The 18,853-nt window shown below is 46.6% G+C and overlaps 1 protein-coding gene across 3 annotated transcripts in view; it reads right to left on the bottom strand.

Annotated features, from left to right (window-relative positions):
• Positions 1 to 18,853, bottom strand: part of sgcd (sarcoglycan, delta (dystrophin-associated glycoprotein)) — a 109,732-nt gene that overhangs the window by 40,345 nt on the left and 50,534 nt on the right. Inside the window, exons 1-3 of one of the 3 annotated variants that reach the window (XM_029848374.1) lie at positions 12,294 to 12,687; positions 12,094 to 12,105; positions 131 to 316 (exon numbers count right to left, since the gene is read on the bottom strand). In XM_029848374.1, coding sequence (XP_029704234.1) covers positions 131 to 316; positions 12,094 to 12,105; positions 12,294 to 12,296 — 201 coding nt within the window. In that variant the 5' untranslated portion in view covers positions 12,297 to 12,687. Of the gene's footprint in view, positions 1 to 130; positions 317 to 12,093; positions 12,106 to 12,293; positions 12,688 to 18,853 lie in introns of those variants that run through there. The other 2 variants (XM_003970843.3, XM_029848375.1) reach the window with 2 other exon arrangements.

Genomic DNA, 18,853 nt, shown 5'->3' with positions numbered 1-18,853 from the left:
CCGAAGAGAGAGACAGATTACAGGTGCTTCCGCAGCGACCGGAGTAGCTTAATGCTACGCAGGCGCGTCTGAGAGGGCCACATTTCAACAAGTCCCACCAGTTAAAGCCATAAAAAAAAGGTCAACTTACAATAGTGAAGTTCATGACTTTGAGGATCCAGATGGTTAGCGCCAGGTTGATCAGGATGAGGATCATCAGCAGGAGGACGAAGAGGTAAAGGCAGCGTTTCCTCCAGCCGTATATTCCCACTTTGTACACCTGTGGTTTCTCTGAACTCTGGACATTGTTCCTATGAGTGCACTGTTCCTGGGTCATCTGCAAACAGAGAAGAGTTGAGCTCAACAAGGGTTCGCCACGTTTCAGCCTGCAGCTCATCCGCCGCTGGCTCATCCTCCGCTCCTTTTCTGCTTTCATTCCGAATTCACCATCTCCACATGTAAACACGCAGCTCTTGTGACGCTAACGGCCCCATTCTGTTTACCAGCCCCGTGGCTTATTTATCCCTCTGCTGTTGTCTTCTCTGTTTGCTCTGTTGTCTCGACTGCCTGATGTTTTCAGTCACTTTTACAGCCCGCTGGTGAAGCCACCCATGATTGCATTGAGATTTGTGATGCCGCCGCCGCGGAGGCTAATGCGGGAGATGTAGCACAACTGAGCATTAGCATGGAAACATACCATAAACATTCCTTTCACACGCCGCCGTACTCCAACGCTGACCGGCCTCTCCGGTTCAATACAGCCACACTGATTGATTGCCAGATAAGTGGTCCATAACTGGGTTATAGCTCCATCTGTGCCATTGATGTGCCGATAGTGTCGATTAATGATGATTCTAATTGTCTGCCTCTGAAGCCGAGTGGGCATCGTACACTTCAAGCGCCATGATAACGACCTAATAACTCTGTGGAAAAATAGCGCGCACTGCCAGCCGCATCTTTGGACGCGCCCCAGACCACCAAATTCAATCGCTTTTTGACAACCACACACGTTCGCCACTAAGTGAAACAAATGGCTAAAGACGGGCTGGGAGAGCGCTGAGCATCAGAGCCCACAGCGAGAACAGGAACAGGAAGTGAGCATGAATGGACTGTCACTGGGTATAACTTTATGATAGAAACATGCGCTGTTGCTAGCACTTTTCCAGCTCTGCCTCCTGCCACCAGCGTTCAGCCTCCCGTAACTAATCCAGAGCAGGGAGGCTTGATGCTTCCGTCCCTGATTGACGTCCCCAGAGGCCAATTATCTTTAACTCGTGTTCCGGGTCAAAATGGGACCATCACGCAGTGTCGCGTCTGTCACAACACAGCTCCTCTCCCCGCAGAACTTCTGTTACCGTCAGAAAAAGACAACTAATTGTCCAATTCCCTCCACGTCCACGTCCGACAAAGACTCACTTAAGACTCTCTTTGTGTCAGTGTTTTTTGAATTCTTGCGTAAAACCAAGTTCAACCAGGCGGAACCAGGCTCTGAAGTTAGCTAGCTTGGCCCGTGTTGGTTTGGGCCCAGGACCCAAACAACAGGGGTCATGCTGAAAGGGTAAAATGTCCTCTCTGCCGTCTACAGTGAGACTCTTTTAGCTACTTTCAGACCAGTCGCCGAGCCTGCGGAGGGTTTTTGGTTCGAGTCCAATCTGCAGGGCACAAATTAGCACTATTTCCCCCATGTGCCCTTGAGGATGGTACTAAACCCCCAAACACTCAGAGGGCCTGCAGAGGACAGCTCAGACACGCTCCTTCTGTGAGTGCACGTGTTCTTCGTATGCTCTTGTTTAATACTGTGTGTAGAAACAGGACGTTCCTCCCCTGTGGGGACTAATGATGGGATCAGTTTCACTTCTATTTTAAGCGTTCTGTCTCTGTCTCACCTGTCTAACTGTCCAGCTGTCTGCTTTTTGTCTCCAGCTGTGTGTCCTCCACGTGTATATGAGCTGTTTCCTCCTTCTATTTGAGTATTTTTGGAGCAGTGGGACCCTGTAAATGTGCAGCACGCCCTCCAGTCTGAGAGCCGCCGAGTGCAGCTTACTGGGCCGGTGATGACGCCACCAGTGTGGAGTCACACCCAAGATGCAGAGCTGGATAAGCACGTTTTCAATTTCCTCTGGAGGTTTGTTTGCTTCTGACTCATTTATTTTTGTCCATCTCAGTTGTCTCAGAGTCACTCTGGGACAGGGACCAGGCTAAAGAGGAATTAGCATTAGCATCAGCCAGTCAAGTAAACTGGAGGCAGTTTGAACAGATCAGGAGCGCCAGTTTCTCTTGGATTTTCTTATAAAAAGGCAAAAGCCAGCAGCTTCCAAATGAAGCCCTTGGTCCTTTAAAAGGGTTATAAATGAGCATCCTTAAATAAATCTGCATACCACAACTAAAATAAAACCTGCTGAACAGAGCAAAGGTAGAATATAATAAAAGACCAAACATCTCCCTGTGCCGTGTGTGTGTGTGTGTGTGTGTGTGTGTGTGTGTGTGTGTGTGTGTGTGTGTGTGTGTGTGTGAAAGAGAAAGACACCGCCACATCAGATGGAATTAAAAAATGAATCACTGAATAATTTAGCAGGATGAGCATCAGTGTGTTCAGAGGTTTCCTGAACAAGACAAACTATTTGATTGACTTGCTGTCTGTAACCTGCTGCGTGTTCTCGCCTCCTTCTGCACGTAACTTTATTAGTGGAATTGTTTGTAGCTGTGATTAAAGCTGGGAGAAGACACGTTAGACTGAAGACACGCAATAAAAGAAACATAACCAGACAGGCGCCACCTGTTGGACAGAGGTGGAACTACATACTGTCGCTGTTTCAGACTGTTTCAACAGTCTTTTAGGTCAAAGGTGAACTGATCTCAAGGTGTTAGAGTGAAAGCTAAACAATGGCTACTCGCGTGGTTGGAGATGTGAGTTAAAAACTAAGGCAAATCAAAGCATCATCCATTGAAATGGTGAATCGTTTCCTTCACTCTCTCCGTCCAACAGCGCCTCCCGCTCAGCCAACTATTCATTCAGGGGCCCCGAAGAAAAGCCAGTGGTCCAAAAACAAAATCTGTCTGTGATTATTGAAAGAAATGAGCTTTTACAAAATTGTTATTGGTGATTCCTGCTGCCAAACAGCCAGGCAGCTCCCTGTTTGGACTTTTATACACAACATGTGGACTCCAACCAGCACTGGTGGTCTGCTGCCAGCAGATACGCCATTACTGGAGCTCAGACACCTCCCAGCATATGAATATACAAGATGGATAACAGCCAGTGGTGGCTTACTGGTCTCTGCAGCTTGTTGTGGGACGGGAGTGTGGGCTGCCTGAGGTGGGGAACAGCCAACTGCTGGTTCAGGGACGCGGCGGCCATCTTGTCCTGGTTGTCATTAACTATATATCATCTGAAAAACATTTGCGGCTGTCGCTTTGCCGCTCTTTTAACGCTCCCATTTTACAAACTTCAAAGCTGCTGGCCCTTAATGAGTCAAGAAGGAGCTGGGAGTTGAATATTGAGGTAGTTCTGGTTGGTTGAATGCATCAAAAGTTACATCTTTATATTTTAAACATGGTTCGGACTTTTTCTGCCAAAAGTTACAGTTAGCCTGTCACCATTTGAGCAATGATGGTCTGAAGATGTCCCCATGATTTAGAGGTAGAAACACACAGCGGCTGTGGTTTCCATCCAGCATCTTCTCCACTCACGTGCACAGAATCCTCCTTTTCTAGCTTGACTGAGGCGGCAAGCGTCACTGCGGATGCTTTCCTTTTGTCCCCCCAGGAGCCTCAGCGGCAGCAGTGAAGCCGCCCAATGAAAGACTGATGCGAGCAGCTTTAGCCCAGAAGAGAAGATGCAGACCCTTTTCAGAAAAGGTTGTGTTTCCTAAAAAAAAAAACAAAAAACCCTTTCTCCCCAATTAGTGCTTCTTTATCCCTTAATAATGCTTCGACCTTCACCCCCCTCCCGTCCCGCTCAGTTCTAGGGTTCTGCAGTTCTGCTCATCACCCCATTACAGGAAAAAAAAGGGTCACAAAATGACAGTAAACATTTTAATGAGAGCTTGTTCCGAGTTGGACGTTTATTGGAGATTACGAGTGAGTGAAGAAAAAGAAAACAAGCACTTTTGCCGGTTAATTCTGCCGTGAAGCCGGGCCCGGGGCCAGGCTCGGCTGGAGGGCTTAATGAATACTTAAACAGCTGAGTGGCTCCTGGCTCTTTTTTAATCAGCGGGAAGGCAGAAAGTTGTTTTTGTTTTGTGGCTCCGGAGCCTCGGCGGTGCGCTCGTGTTCGCTTGTCAGAGGGTCGCGGGGGGCCGTTAAATTCACGGGGTGGAGAATAAAGAGCTGTAATTCCGCTTTTTATAGATTTGACCTTCAGCTCAGCCATAAAGAAGACACCCGACCCTGGGTCACTGTTATTTACCCGGGGCTACACTGCTAAAATGTTTGGTTACCATGGCTACTGCGCGCGGCGCTGGATGGAAATATGACTAGTGAATGAAGAGATATGAATGGTGACACGCAATCTGACCATAATGACACGGAAGAAAAGTTCTGCTCCTTCGGGTCTCTCAGGGGGAGACAGTGCACGAGCGTCCGGTCGGGGACTCGCTGCAGGAAGTCAGCCGTGCAAACAGTGGCGCGTCGTGCACGTGGCTTCAGTCTCGGCTGGCGGAGGAGCGCCTGGAGCCAAGCGTGAGATTGTGAGGAACAGACACCTTGTGGAGCTGCAGGCCTTGGTACCGAGGCTCTGAGGAACATAGTAACAGAAGGGGTTGAAGGTGAAGTCGGGTCACCGATGCTTTCTGAGAGCAGATGTGGGAGGTGTGTTAGCTGTTAGCCGTTAGCCAGCTGTGGAGAAGCTGCTGATTCCTGAGCCCATATGTGAAGAGCTTCAAATAAGTGGTGACAAATCCTCAGTTTTATTTAAAGATGTTGTTGAGGAGCTCCTTTCATATTAAACGATGACTTCACACGTACGCTCCAGCTAACGGAAGCGCCGTCTGCACTAGCTTCCTGTTGACTTCAGGTTTCCCTGGCAGAGGGAGCAGATCCCAGAAAGTCGGCGCTTCCAGCCAAACTCCGGAGCTCAGTCTGGATGTTTGGGAGGGGAAGAAAAGTCCTCCAGCTCAGCTTGTCGGCAGGCTGAACTGAGATGTTAAAATGGTCAGTTTAAGATGAAAAAAAGGAGGAAAAGGGTCCGCGTTTGAGTCCTCTTCATCAGAGCGGCGCCGTGACAGGTCGGCCAGTGCTCCTGCTCCGGATCCCAGGAGAGACGCGGCGATGCTAAATTGCCTGTCTCTTCGCTGGGCCCATGTTCTCCCTCTTATTCCCCCTCTCCTGTTTTCCCCTCCTCTCTCCCTCTCTTTTATCTCCCTCCCTGGTGCCTCTCTGTGAGAGGGTAACATCTTAATCATAATTGTGTCATGAGCCATAAACACTGATACGCCGGGTTGTGGCGGCAGCCGTGGGGAGGAGACGCCGCTGAATAATAACAATAACTTTATTTGCAGCACTTCTGTGGGAACTTTGCTTCTGTCCGACCAGGAAGAAGGATGAGGCCAGATTTCACCCAGATTAAGACTCGCTGACGTTTTGAGAAATTATAGCTCCATTTTTTTGCCCCAAAGCCTACAAGCCTGATTAGGGTTATTTTCCGGGGAAGTTTGTGATTGCAACCAACCATTTTCCGAACTCCGACTCGTCGGGCATCAAATTTTCTTTTCGACCGATCGCTGCTGCAGATCCAAAGCCCAGAGGCTGGCGGTTGAAGGTACCTTTTAGGCTGGTTAATAACAGATGCTGGACGGATTCCTGTGTTTACTTTAGCTTGGCATCGTTGCAACTTGGACCCGTGGCGGACGTGAACAGCTAAAAACCTCCCAATTACTCCTCCTGCTCAAACATTTGGAGACAGGCCGCAACTCTCTCCTCTCCTGTTAACCCTTTCCGGACCGACCCACTCGCTCTGAGTGGCTTCCACTGGATTATCTCGAGAGGTGAGAAATCAACGTGTGCGCCAGCGGAACTTGGCTGAAACTGTTTCCAGGCAGAGGAAAGTTCTGCCGCTGTGCTGGAAGATTAAAGTACTGTCAGCACAATGAAAAATAATCCTCTCGAGCAGAGAAGTGGCTGCTCCGGTGCCTCGGTTTGCAGTCGTGTCTCAGTGTTTCCACGGTAATACGCAGGGATCGTCAGCGATCCAGAAAATACCGGACACCCTCCGCCGACTCGGCTGACTTTGTCCGTTTGCAGGATCTTTACCTCCCGGCTCGAGTCTGTTGGGGGATTCTAGGGAGAATGCGTCTGGATTTGCTGGAGCTCGACCAGATGGCACGTGTCCTCGCTCTCCAAAACCAAAGCAAATAAATATTAATCACGCTGCCAAAAGCGGCCTTCTGCAGACAGATCCTTGGAAGCCATCTGTGGCAGCAGCTGTGGGTTTCTACCTTTTAGTTGAGCTCAACACGAGTCTCCACCAGCAGAAAAACACAAGCTCTGGGCCACTAATCCACCAGCAAAGAACAGATTTGAGGTTGTTTTCGGATTGTTATTATTCTGGAAAATGAGAGAAACACGGTGTGGAAAATGGGATATGAAAATTAAGGGAAACCTAGAGATGCATTTTACAGTGGTGAGCAGAGGGATAAAGGTTATCTGATGATGAACAGGGCTGTATAATTCCAGTCCAGAGGGTGACTACTCTATAGTACCTGTTTATTACCACCAATCCATCCCACAAACCCTGGATCCGAGATGCAGACCAGGTCAAAGTGTTCCAGCCTGTAGAGAACCACCCCAGTTAGAAAAGCCACCTCCTGAGTCACCTCTCCGGCGACGTCGCCAAAGACACCAACATTGATTCCGGCTTCACCTGTGAGCCGATGATGGACTACGCCGCAGAAGACCCGGAGGCTGGCTTCCTAAATTGTGGAGGTTCTGCAGGCTCAGCAGACCTTCAAGGCAGGCGCCTGATGTTTGTATCGCCAGTTCAACAACAAACCACGTGTGAAATACGGTTACACTCGGCTTCCGCTGGTGAATAATGGAGCTGAATATTGACCAGGGAGGGATTTCTGCCGACTCAGGCCTGCAGCCCAGGAGCGTCTGGGTAGTTTCGCGTCCATAAAAGGACCAAAATATATATTTGTGCACATGTAGAACTTTGTTTTTCAGGTTGCTATAGCGAGCAATATCCACACAGAGCTAGCCTGTCATTACAAAGCTCGTAGGCTAACAAACCGGACGTTTCCCTTGGCTCTCGTGGTTTCTACTTAAAAATCTCCAACCATCCTTAAACAATGCTCTGTATTTTTTTACCTAACCTAATTAAACTGCGCGCTAATCTGTTTCCAGCCATCCCTGCACAATCGGTCTGATGGAGGATTTGACTTCTGTGCACCTACTCGTAAACGGCGTGCGAAGCCGCAACGTCCCCATCATTAGCTGTTCGTCCACGTTGTCCTCTCCTGATACATGACACATTTGTATGCGCTGCGGTTCCTTGTTTGGGGGTCTGGCACACAACCAGTTTTATGCTAAGTGCCAATCGGTGGTGCTGTAGTCCCGGACGGACGTGACGAAGTTAAAAATAACGACAGCGGAGAGGAAGAAAAGACACAAACCGCCGAACCAGAGATAAAGTGAGTGACGGGAAGAAGGAGAGGCTAAAATACCTTCAAGGAAGGACTTTTCACATGAAAGAGGACTAAACAAAGAGAGACAAGTTGTCAAAATACAGATCAAGAGAAAGAAGAGAGACTAAAAGTTAGAAGCAGATATATTAAGAATGAAAAAAAAGAACAGATAAAGCTGATAATTGACAACAATTGGAGTTTAGAATTGTAAAGAAAAGACAGCAGAAAGTGTGATGCTTCAACAAATAATGTCATCAGCATTTATCGTGACTCTCTGGGAGCCTCAGTGTCCCAGGAAGGACGTTTCAGGTTGGAGACACATCGAACGTGGTCCCGCCCGGTCGGCGACCGTGGGTAACAGCATAGGTGACAGGGAAAGTCTGACTAATCCAGAAGGTGAAAGGTAAAGCAAAGGCACAGTCGAAGAGAGGCGCTCCCCAAGTGATGCACTTTATCTCCGGGACTGAAGAGCCATCAAAACTGAGCTTCTCTCTGCAGGCCCTGTAGTAAAACCACAGCCTGACTGCTAGCAGTAGCCGCAGTGCTAACACTAAGGACAACAGTGGGAACCAACAAAGGGATTGGGAACTTATGAAAAAGTGAAAAAGAGGGTTTAAAAGCTGAAAAGTAGGAACATCTGAGAGGTCAGACTCTCATTTCTCTGCTCCCGCTTGGTGCTCATGTATGACATCGTGTTAATTACCACAGATCTGGTGGCTCTAACATAACTGGGAACAAACTCTTAATTCCAAATAACTTTTCAAAAAGCAGCATGTGGTAGCATCTCTCCCTGCTGTCACGGCAACAGCCTGGTGATCACAGCCGCCATTACAAGAACATATGAGAGTCAAGAATCGCTTCAATTAGGCTGCCTTTGGAGTGTTAAAGGATCAAGTTTTATCCTCTAATCAGATCTCATCTGATTAAAATGTTCAAAAGAGTGCATGTTTGAAGCTAATTGGATTGTGGGTTTTTTTTTTTGAATTTGAAGTGGTTGATATATGAAAAATCTGGGATTTATTCATTTGATGCTCTGTTGTGTGAAGCTAATTTAGGATCATTTTCAATTAAATCTTTATTCTCCCACTTGTCAGTGAAGGCTCATCAACTATAGCTCGCAAAGGGGGAATGTTTGTCAGAAAAAACACACACCGAAATACTCGTAGATCAATGAAACGCAGCATCAAATCTAAAGTCTCATTATTTAAGATGTTTGTATTTGATCCAGAAAAGAGCTCCAAAGACTGGGAGTGAGAATCAGGCTCGAGGGGAAAAATGTCCCCCTTTTATGTCCAATAGTTCCCCTGGGATCCAGGTTTCATTAACAACCAAACATGGGCCCCCATTAAAGGGCCGGTTAGTGATCCTCAAAGTCTGATTAATTCCTCACGTGAACTTGAATAAAAGATGAGATCAACCTGAGCTGTGGGTTTCCTGATCTGCGCACGTTCTCTCTGCTGAGGGGAGTTCAGGCTATTTACCCTGCAACACCACTGTCACGGACAACGCCATTTCCATGGAAATGACTCCACAGCATCACCAGCGAGGAAGCGGATCCTCCTCCAAAGTCTAATCCTTAAATTAGAACTCGCTAAGAAAATCTCCCGCTCCTCCCCCACCTCTCTTCTCACCTCATTTCATCAGTCATCTGCCTTTCATTTCTTTCTTTACAGATCCATCCATCAATCAATCCATCAATCCATCCATCCATCCATCCATCCATCCATCCATCCATCCATCCATCCATCCATCCATCCATCCATCCATCATGATCATCAGAAAAATAAAAAATAAATCCTCTCATTTCCCCATTGCCAATCACATTAATCACTTATTTGAGGAGAAAGTCTGAGTTTTGAAGTTGAGGCAAAGTCAAAACGGTTTGAGTCATTTGGTCTTCTGAATCAGCTCCAGCAGATTCTCCTGGTTATCCTCCTCCACCACGTTTCACCGCTGATGTGAAGGTGCATGCTGGGAGAGCAGAGCAGACGGATCTATTTTGGATCAAAGCATCGAAGCAGACGGTTCCCTAGTGTAAAGCGGATCTATTTCAATGGTCATGTGAGAACGTCCATCCATATCTGAAGTATGAGGTAACCAGTGGAGATCTGGGTTCAGGTGGTCCCGAAGCCACCTGATGAACTGCTGAATGAAACCCTGACCACCCTCGTGTTAAGGTTTTTTCAATCTCAACAGCCAAAGTTGACAGTTGTGCTTCTTTTGAGACTGAGAAATGAAAGTCTTGAGTCATTCTTTACATGTTTCTAGACTTTGTGGATCAAGGAACCTGCTGCACTGATGCCAGCTGGAAAATTCCCCTGAGGAATATCCTCCAAAACCACAGGAGGAACAATCAGTCGGACTTTCATGCGTGCACGGAGAATCATCAACGCCAGCTAGCAGCAAATAACCCACTTTGTGGAGACCGTTGTGTTTGCACGTGCGCATCAAGTACGTTCCCTAAGAGGCTAAAGAGCAGAGAAGTTTGTTCTCACTCCCTCCGCCGCGAGAAAAGAGCGATCTCGCCGTTTGTGTAACAATTTCAGAGTGAGTAGGACGAAATGTCCTGGCTGGAGCGAACGTTGCTCCTCTTCATGAACTTTGAACAAACTCCAGTCTTTTTGCAGCCAGCAACCACCTTAAGTGAAAATGATGCTTCTGTCTGCCAGTGAAATAAACAATGGCGATTTGACTGTGAGATGTTTACTGAATAAACGCGGAGCAACGCTTGAGATTGTCTTTGCGCTGCCCTCTTTACGATCTTTTAAAGATCTTTGTGCTCTTAATGGTTCTGTCTCTGTAATCAAACTGTTTGTCTGCTGAAAAACCCGTTTCAGCAGCAGTGAAACGCGGTTGCGATTCAGCTGCAACATGTTGATCGTTGTCAAAGTGCTGCAGAGTTCTTGTGAAGGTGAAAATCCCCAGATGTTCAGCTGCGTCTGCAGGAAGTTCAGTGGGAGGAAAAAGATTCTGACAGAAAACAAATGAAATAAAACTGCAACACACACCAGCAAAACAGGAGCATGGTTCACAGCAGATGTCCGCTCGCACTTGGAAATATTTCAAATCAGTAACTGGGAGCTCTGCGTCACTGCCTCCACCGATACCAGTTTGACTGGTGTAAACGCGCAAAAGCTAAGCTAAAAATAGCTTCTCACTCACATCGCTGGTCTGGAACCACATAGACGTCCACAAAACAACCCTCAGAAGTTTAACAAAGTAGCAAACTATCACCGCGCCACTCGTTAGCATCTGTGTGATGGCGGGATCGACAACGGAGGGCAACGGAGGACGGAGCGTTAGCAGACAGACAGCAAACAAACCAGGAAGAGACAGCGAGTCGGAGTCGATGGGCGCTAAATCCAGTGGCTATTTGGAGATCTGACACTTGTGCCCAATATAACTGCGGAGCATCAGCTGTTTCAGAGCTGGGGGAAGCAACACGGGGGGCTCTCAGAGGGAGCAAATAAACCCGCAGCTGTCAAATATGACTGACAAACATAAATCAATCACGGCTAAACTGCTCCAGGCTCTCAGCGAGGCAGACGATGGCAACTTCCATCACTTCCTCCTGATCTGGGAAATGACCTCCTCCTTGGACGCCCCCCAGGTTAAGATACATATGACTCCTTATTTATAGAACCTCATGTGACCTTTTGTGGTCCTTATACCCTCAACACCCAAGTCATTAGTTAACTGTCTGAATTTTTCTTTCTTCTTTTTTAGATACTGACGGGTTTTCTTGACGCAAATTTCTATGTTCGACTTCAAATTTAGAGTTGCTACCAGAGATGTGGAGACATCTTGTAGGGGGTTGGGCATCGTAGGGACAATAGGGGAAGGGAGGTGGGATCACCAGAGACGTGAGGAGGGAGCAAAGGTGAGAAGGGAATTTTACCCTCACCCCGTGTACCAGTGATGTTCCACGGTTGACTGCGGGTGCTCAACATACCCTCTGATGTCCCTGAAGGCCACACTCACAGACGACAGAGCCCTGAACATCCATCACGATGCTTTCAGGTGCCGCACATGACCATGGACATCATGGTACATTCAGGTGCACACCGTAAACACCAGTTTAAGTACCCCAAGAGGGACGTTTTTAGTGGACGGGTTAATTTTACTTCAGTGAAAACGCGTCCTGGGCTTGACTAGAACCAATCGTCTGGCCACAGCCTGGTTCCTGTAATGTGATATAAAGCTTCTAAAATTCGTGTCCTCTTCCTCTGCAACAGTAGGCTAGAGTCTGTCCACATTCGGCTTCTTGCTGCTTATTTATAGCAACTCGTTCCCCAGAGGGTCAATGTAATTGAAACCAAATGTGTTGTCAGGACTGATGTGGGCAACTGGGGCGCTGAGCCCACCCACCTTTATACTCTACTCTTATACACAAAGATTGCAGTTGGGAGGCTGAGAATCAGGTTGCTTTGAGATTATTTGTGTAAAAATAAAAGGATCGACCTTAACTCCGTTCAGTAATGAATTAAATTACCTTTTCTGCTTTCTTTAAATTGTTCCACAGTTGTTTTTGGAGCCAGGGAGCAGGGGAGAAAATAAATAACGGAATGGATGTCAAAGTAAATCAAAATGAAAACCAAATTAACATGCAAGTTTAATTTGAACAATTGTGTGGAGCAGAGCGGGCCAGCCCACGTCCCGGACCACCAGAATAAACAGTCAAACCAGACTCACCATGGCTGCTCCTCTGTCTCCGTTTTCCTTCCTGTTCCCACTTCTGTCCCTCTCTTCACTCCCCCTCTCCTCTGGGCTGAAAATCCAAGAGTCAAGCCGACGAAACTGGGACCGAGTTGCAGGGAAGGAGCACCATGAGGCCTTCACTGACCAAGTCAGAAGCAGTCACCACCCCGACAACTTGTCAGCTTTTCCAATAACAGTGTTGCCCTCCTCCTCCGCTGGCCGAGTCCCTGAGCTGAGCTGTTTCCTGTGACCCGGCTGCTTCCCTCCGTCTTTCTTTTCCTTTTCTTTTTTTTAAGTTGCCGCTCTGCTGTGGAGAGTCTGGTTTCTCAGTCTCTCTGCATGCCTTCCTGCCAGATTTAGAACCAGAGACATGTGGCCCTCTGGTGTGAAGTTTAAAGAGGAGGGGCTTGCCAGTGCTGCCCTGCCCCTCCAGTGTCTGATGAAGTGGGGGTGTGTTGGGTGGAGGTCTGTCCGTGTGCACATTATGCTACAGCCTCCTCTTTAAACCAGCCACAGTCCTTCACAATTAGACTTCTAATTTCCTCACTAATGAATGACAGTTCATTTGCAGAACAAAACTATTTTGCATTCAAGTGTGATTAAAAGTTTATCAGATTCCTTTCTGCAGAAATGAACAAAGAAAAAATAAAATCCACACCAATAATCTCTTGTCTCTTCAGCAACATGTCCAAGGAGCTATGGTGGCTGCAGAGGGACAACAGAGGTTTGGCCACCAACGCATCCATACATTTGAAATAAGTAACAGATTTAACATTTTTTTCTTGTGCTGGGAAAACTAATGGATGACAGGTGCCAAACTCAAATAATAAAGTCAACCTTTTGTGTCAGGACAAACTGGGAAGTGAACTGTGCCAAGACTTAGCTAGCAAAACATCTCTACCGCTCCCTGTTGGCGATCTGCAGTGAAGAAACGGAAATCAAAGGCATAAAACTGGTTTTCCCCTTCGAGAGAACGCTGCATTCTTGTAAACGCAACGTGCATTAAAGTGCTTCCCTGATTAAACTGAGATTTGAAGAGACCCGTTGAGCACTGAGACGTCGGCGGGCTGATCTGCCTGCCACACGTGTGGGTGACAGCGTGTTTTTAGGGCAGCAGCGATTCAGAGAATGCAAATTCCTCTCCTCCACTTTAATTTTTCTGCGGGCGAGCGAAGAAAGGCGCCTCACAAAGCTTCTCTTACAAAGCTCCACTCTCCCCCCCCCCCCCCCACCCTTCGTCTCCACTCACAGCCACACTGATCCCATTCTCCCTGCCCGTGCGCTGGTGCGAGTCCCATTTTGTAGGTTAGGCGAATACTTGCTGCTTTGATGTTGCATCCAGCGGTTTTACAGCCTTGTGCCTTGATAAGAGTCAGGTGCTTTACCGTTAAAAAAGGGTGAAATCCTTTCAGATTCCTTTAAATTAAGATTAAGCTGTGGATGCATCTACTGCCCAAACATCAGAACATGGGACTTTATTAAAGCCTGATATCAACATTCATTTAATTTTCACTACATTGAATTCCCTGGATGATGAGGATGTTCCCATCAGAAGAACCTTGCCCGGACTGCAATTGAAGCTCCAGCTGGAGATGTTTTAATTGATAAATCAAAGAGTAAAATCCCAAAAACCTTCAGAGAAGAGAGACTTAATGAATATGTTCAGTAAAAAGATCTCACAGTCAGTCAGTAAATTCAACTAGTCTGTAAAGTATGAAATTCTGCAAAACCTTTTGAGGATTTGGAAGTTCTGTTGTCTAACCTCATCTCATGCAGCCCCAGCACGTCTCCTCTGTCTGCCCCTCATCTGCTGCTGGACCTTACCTGCTCTGGAAGGGTCAAACTAATCTACCAAACTGTCCAAAACCTGATTACCACCCAGCATAAAGCAGCCCTACCCTCAGACTCATCGAGGAGGTCCGCTTCAGAAACGTGGGCATCGTGGAAGTCAGTGGTTCTCTGGAGAATCTAGACTAGTTGCTTAAAAGAAGCTGTCACGAGTCGTCAATCAAACCAAATTCAAGGTGATACAACAACTTCCCCAGTGGTGCAAGCTAGTTATTTAAAAAGGAAAAGAATCATTTTACCTCATTTAATAAACAAGTACATTAACTGGACCACATGCTGGTTTTCCTCCCATTTAAAAGTACAAGCTGATATCAGAGAACCGGCTGGATCCTGTTCTGTCTGCAAAGATCTCAGAGTCTTGCAGGAGAAGCTGGGAAGCGTCAACAGGAAGAGGGTGTCTGTGCCTTTCAACCATCTAAGTCTGTGTATGTGTGTGTGTGTGTCCTTGTATTTGCTCAATACTGAATACCAATATAATCATTCTACTAGCAAACCGAGGCTATTTTGGCTGCTCCTCACAACTTCAAAGGTCTGTTTGAGGGTAAAGACGTGGCTGTAAAGTTGAGGTTAACACTGAGTTAGTATCAGGGTCAGGGGGTTAGATGGGATGCTTAGGGTAATGGTCACGTCTATGAAAGATACAAATATGAGTATGTGTGTGTGTGTGTGTGTGTAGATGAGCAATGGAAGCAAATGTCCATCACTCATTCTTCTCTGTTATTGTTTGTCCATCACTCACCCGGCCGTCAGCGTCTGCTGCCACCGCATCAGCCCGGGTGAGATATTCCCAGAGTGATACATAATGAATGCTGCTAGAGTTTTTTATTGCGCTCCCGTCCAAATCACACCCAGCGCAGATAAGTCCCTGACCTTCCTCTCGCTGCCGGAGCGCCGAGTGTGAAAACAACCAATTACAGGCCCAGTGAAAAGGTTTATGAGCCGGTCCAGGAGGCGGCGACCTCGTCTGAATATGGATTATGTCACAGACGCCACCGTGAATAAATATGACTGTTTACAACTGAAGCTGTCCTCAAGCTGCTTCGCGGTAGCGCGTCACAGTTTAGGCTGCCGTCCACCCCATAGTCGTTTATTTGATATTAAAGATATAATGACTTCATGCTTCGCTCCTTCTCTCAATAATCTTAAGAGGTAGCAACTCTTTTGTAAATAAAACGTGCAGTAAAAAGCTTCAATGGAATCATCTTCGTCGACTAATTTGTTGAGCAGTAAAGGCAGAGTTTAGTTTAACTGCTGCACTTTGGTGTTTGGCCGATAGATTAAAAAAAGAAAAAAAACATTTGAGTGCTTTTCTAATACAGGATGTTGATATAAATAAAGACGGGACAGATTGAGATGGTTCCAAAGACACGAGCGCCTTCAGATTTCGGGTCGATGGGGGAAAAAAAATAAAACGTAAATAGACGACCTAAGCGGATGAGTCGTGCAACAGGGAAGAGAGATGGAGCTGGGAGCTTCTATGTGATTAACAGGATCTTAAAGCGAGTTGTGAAGGTTCCCCTGCAGGGACGTGACAGTGATGATTGGTTCTGGTTCACAATCTGGCAGCTGCAGTTTCAGTAAGATGCCGGCACTTTAAAGCAGCGTGACGGAGACATTTGTAAATGGAATTAGGGTAAAGACGGGAGAACACGAAGGTGTGAATTCCAAGTTTCAGGTCTGCAGAAGGTGAAGAACTTCTGGTTCTAGAACCATCCCTTCAGCTCAGTGATCTGCCAGTTAAAAGTCTGATCAAAGGTAATTAGCAGTGGCTTTGATGATTGATGGGCCCAATAAGTTCCTACTCAGCATAAACAAAGTTATAAGGTCCAGTCAACAGCGCCGAAAAGGGAATCCATTCTTTGATGGGGCCAACAACAGTGGAGGGAAGATAGTTGCTCAGATTGATCAACCGATGGAAGAGGACTGGACCGAGAACTGACCCTTGAGGAGCACCTTAGTGCAGAGCAGAGGATGATGCATTTGTTGTGAACAAAATCAGTTGAGTGCAGTGGCAGAAAAGCCAAACCCATTAGAAAACCTGAAGAATGTTGCTCTTCTTTTCTGAAGGCCACCCGATAGTCGTTTATTTGATATTAAAGATAATGACTTCATGCTTCGCTCCTTCCCTCAATAATCTTAAGAGGTAGCCACCGCAACTGCTTCTTGTGCGTAAAGAAATCAGCAAAACTATCAAAACCTTTGTTTAAGTCGGTGATGAATCCCAATACTCAGCGAAAGGAAACATAGCAACATCCTTTAAACACGGCTTTAAAATGAATAAATAACAGCTGCAGTACCGCAGATGACCACCAGGGAATTATCAACTCAGACAAATTTAATAGGAACGGTCCATTAAAGTATATTTAATGGAGTCATTTCTTTCTTGTTACACTGTGAACAGTTTTATTTGATTTCTGGGTGTTTCCCTCTCTTGTTGGTGTTTATTAGCCTGCTCGGCTTTATGACATTGAAAGATAAATCCATACTTTTTAGACCAAATATGGCATTTTTATGAAGCTGCTGTTTTTTTGCCTCCAAATGATTCTGTATTATCCTCGGTCCTCCACACAAGAGCAAACCCGGAGAGAGCTCATCATTTCAGCCGTTTCATTTGTGTTGTCAGCGCCGCGAGTTCAATTCTCTGTTGATTAGTCAATTTGAAAGTCACCTTGTGAGAAGACAAAGCCAGATCATCACAAACAGCCGCTGCAGCTCAGCGGGGGAACAGAAAGAAATTATTTTTCAAATCCTATTAAGAGAAATTCTGGAATTTTATTGACGTCGAGTGCTTCGGCATGGATTTGCAAGCCTGACAGCATCTTTCCTGTTCAGCATCAACTCATCCTGATCAGAAATCAGAAACAGCTACCCAGACTGCCAGCTCACATCTTCTCATTAGAGTCCTGCCCCTTCTTCTCCTCCTAGCTTGTTCCAGCGTATTGCGTAGCAGAGATGCTGCTGTGCACAACAACAAACTAAAGTCATCCCCAAAGTTTCTCCTCAAACACCTTTAATAACACGTGTAACAAAGTGCCTCCTGCAACTGCATATGTGAAGAAAATGCTCAGTAAGTAACCAAACGCTTAATTCTGGAAGTGTCCTGGGAAGCTAAAGGACGCTCAGAACTGCAGCGCGTTCACTCCGCAGCAAAGATGGAGACTACAACAACCTTTTTATGTCTGTTTGGGGAATTTTCAAACTTGCAGGGACCGGTGGAGTTAACGCCCCAGTCAGCAGCATAAATGTGCATTTGGCTTAAATAGGCAACATTTCCCATTAAATTCTAATTAGCCGCAAAGCTACAAATTGCTGAGACGTCTCACCGCAACAGAACAATGCTGGTAACTCTGGTGGGACTCTGAATAGATGTTTTCATGATGGCACCATATTACTGTAATAGCAAATCTGGCCAAAGATCATTTTTTAAAATTATAACCAATTATTTATTGTGGAAGAGACCCAACCTGTTGCAAGAGTGAAGGGGGAAAATGGAGGGAAACCACGGCAAAAACACCCCCCAGATCCATTTACTTATGTTCCACACAAGCATTTAAAAGCCCAGGCGCACGTGAGGAGACACATCTCAACCTCTCTCAAACTGAGATCTGGAGGCGTTTCAACGTTTGGGAGTCGAAGGGAGACACAAATTGAAAGAGACAAAAGACAAGCCCAGTAGGGTAGCAATCGGCGTTAGCTTAGTGCACGTGAGACAACAGTAGCTGTTTGTGTTCTGAATTGTAACGTCTCACATCATCAGGGCAGCAGCTGTTTCTCTGCCAGGTGGTCCTTGCCCTGGTACTCCGCAGCCTCTTTCCTGAGGGGAGGGGCGGCAAACAGGTAGTGAGCTGGAGTCTCTTATGATGCATGAGTTCCTCGTCCTCGTCCCCCTGTTGTAGATGTCCTACTCCCCTCTACATGCTGCAGGAGATGGTAGAAGAGAACTGACTGGGATTTTTTTGAGCAAAAGTGGCCCTAGTTTGCCCGCTGTTGAGTTCCTCCTTACAAGCCCAGAAGCCCCCCCCCCCCCCCCCCGTGGTTAATGAACTAATTGTTTTCAGTCCTCATCAAACACACAACCCAATTTTGTGTCTTAACACACATTTGAATGAAAGTTAGCTGTATTTGGAGAGTTAAACATACTGCTTCTGCCCTGTGGTTCAGTCTGAAACCAAATTCCTGCTTTTCTTCTGCAGCTTCTGCTTGATCGCCACAGGAAATCTGTTTCCACACGAAACGCCGCCTCAGAACTGCTGATCGAAGTTCACAAAGTCCCGTTACCCTCAGAAATGTAAGGGCAAATGAGGAGAATGGGTTTTTTGCCCCAGTAAATATTCCTTTAATATTCTTTTGTTGTTCGCTATGCCTGAATAAAGAAAGGTTAAGAACCTTCGGCAAAGCTTGACAAAAAAAATGCGAGTGAGGAACCTTTTAGGGATCTGCGTTCCATAGCTAAAGTGCTACAAGAAGGGCAAACATGAATAAAGCACTCTCAATGGCAAAGGAATCTAAAAGCTCCCATCAGATAAAAAGAGAAGAGTCCACATCCACAAAGAGCTCGCTTTGAAGGTGCACGTCTGACAGACGAGGGAAAGTCACACTGACGATTGTCACAGAGGAGGAAAACAAAACCTGGAAGGACAGGAAAGGAGAGCAAAGTGAAAGCAAAAGCACCGGCGCGTCCCCCCGATTGTCACATCAATCCCCGG

This window comes from Takifugu rubripes, chromosome 15, assembly GCF_901000725.2.
Source record: "Takifugu rubripes chromosome 15, fTakRub1.2, whole genome shotgun sequence".
Taxonomy (NCBI): domain Eukaryota; kingdom Metazoa; phylum Chordata; class Actinopteri; order Tetraodontiformes; family Tetraodontidae; genus Takifugu; species Takifugu rubripes.
Note: the sequence above shows the minus strand (reverse complement) of the source record. Positions and strands in the feature narration are given on the sequence as shown.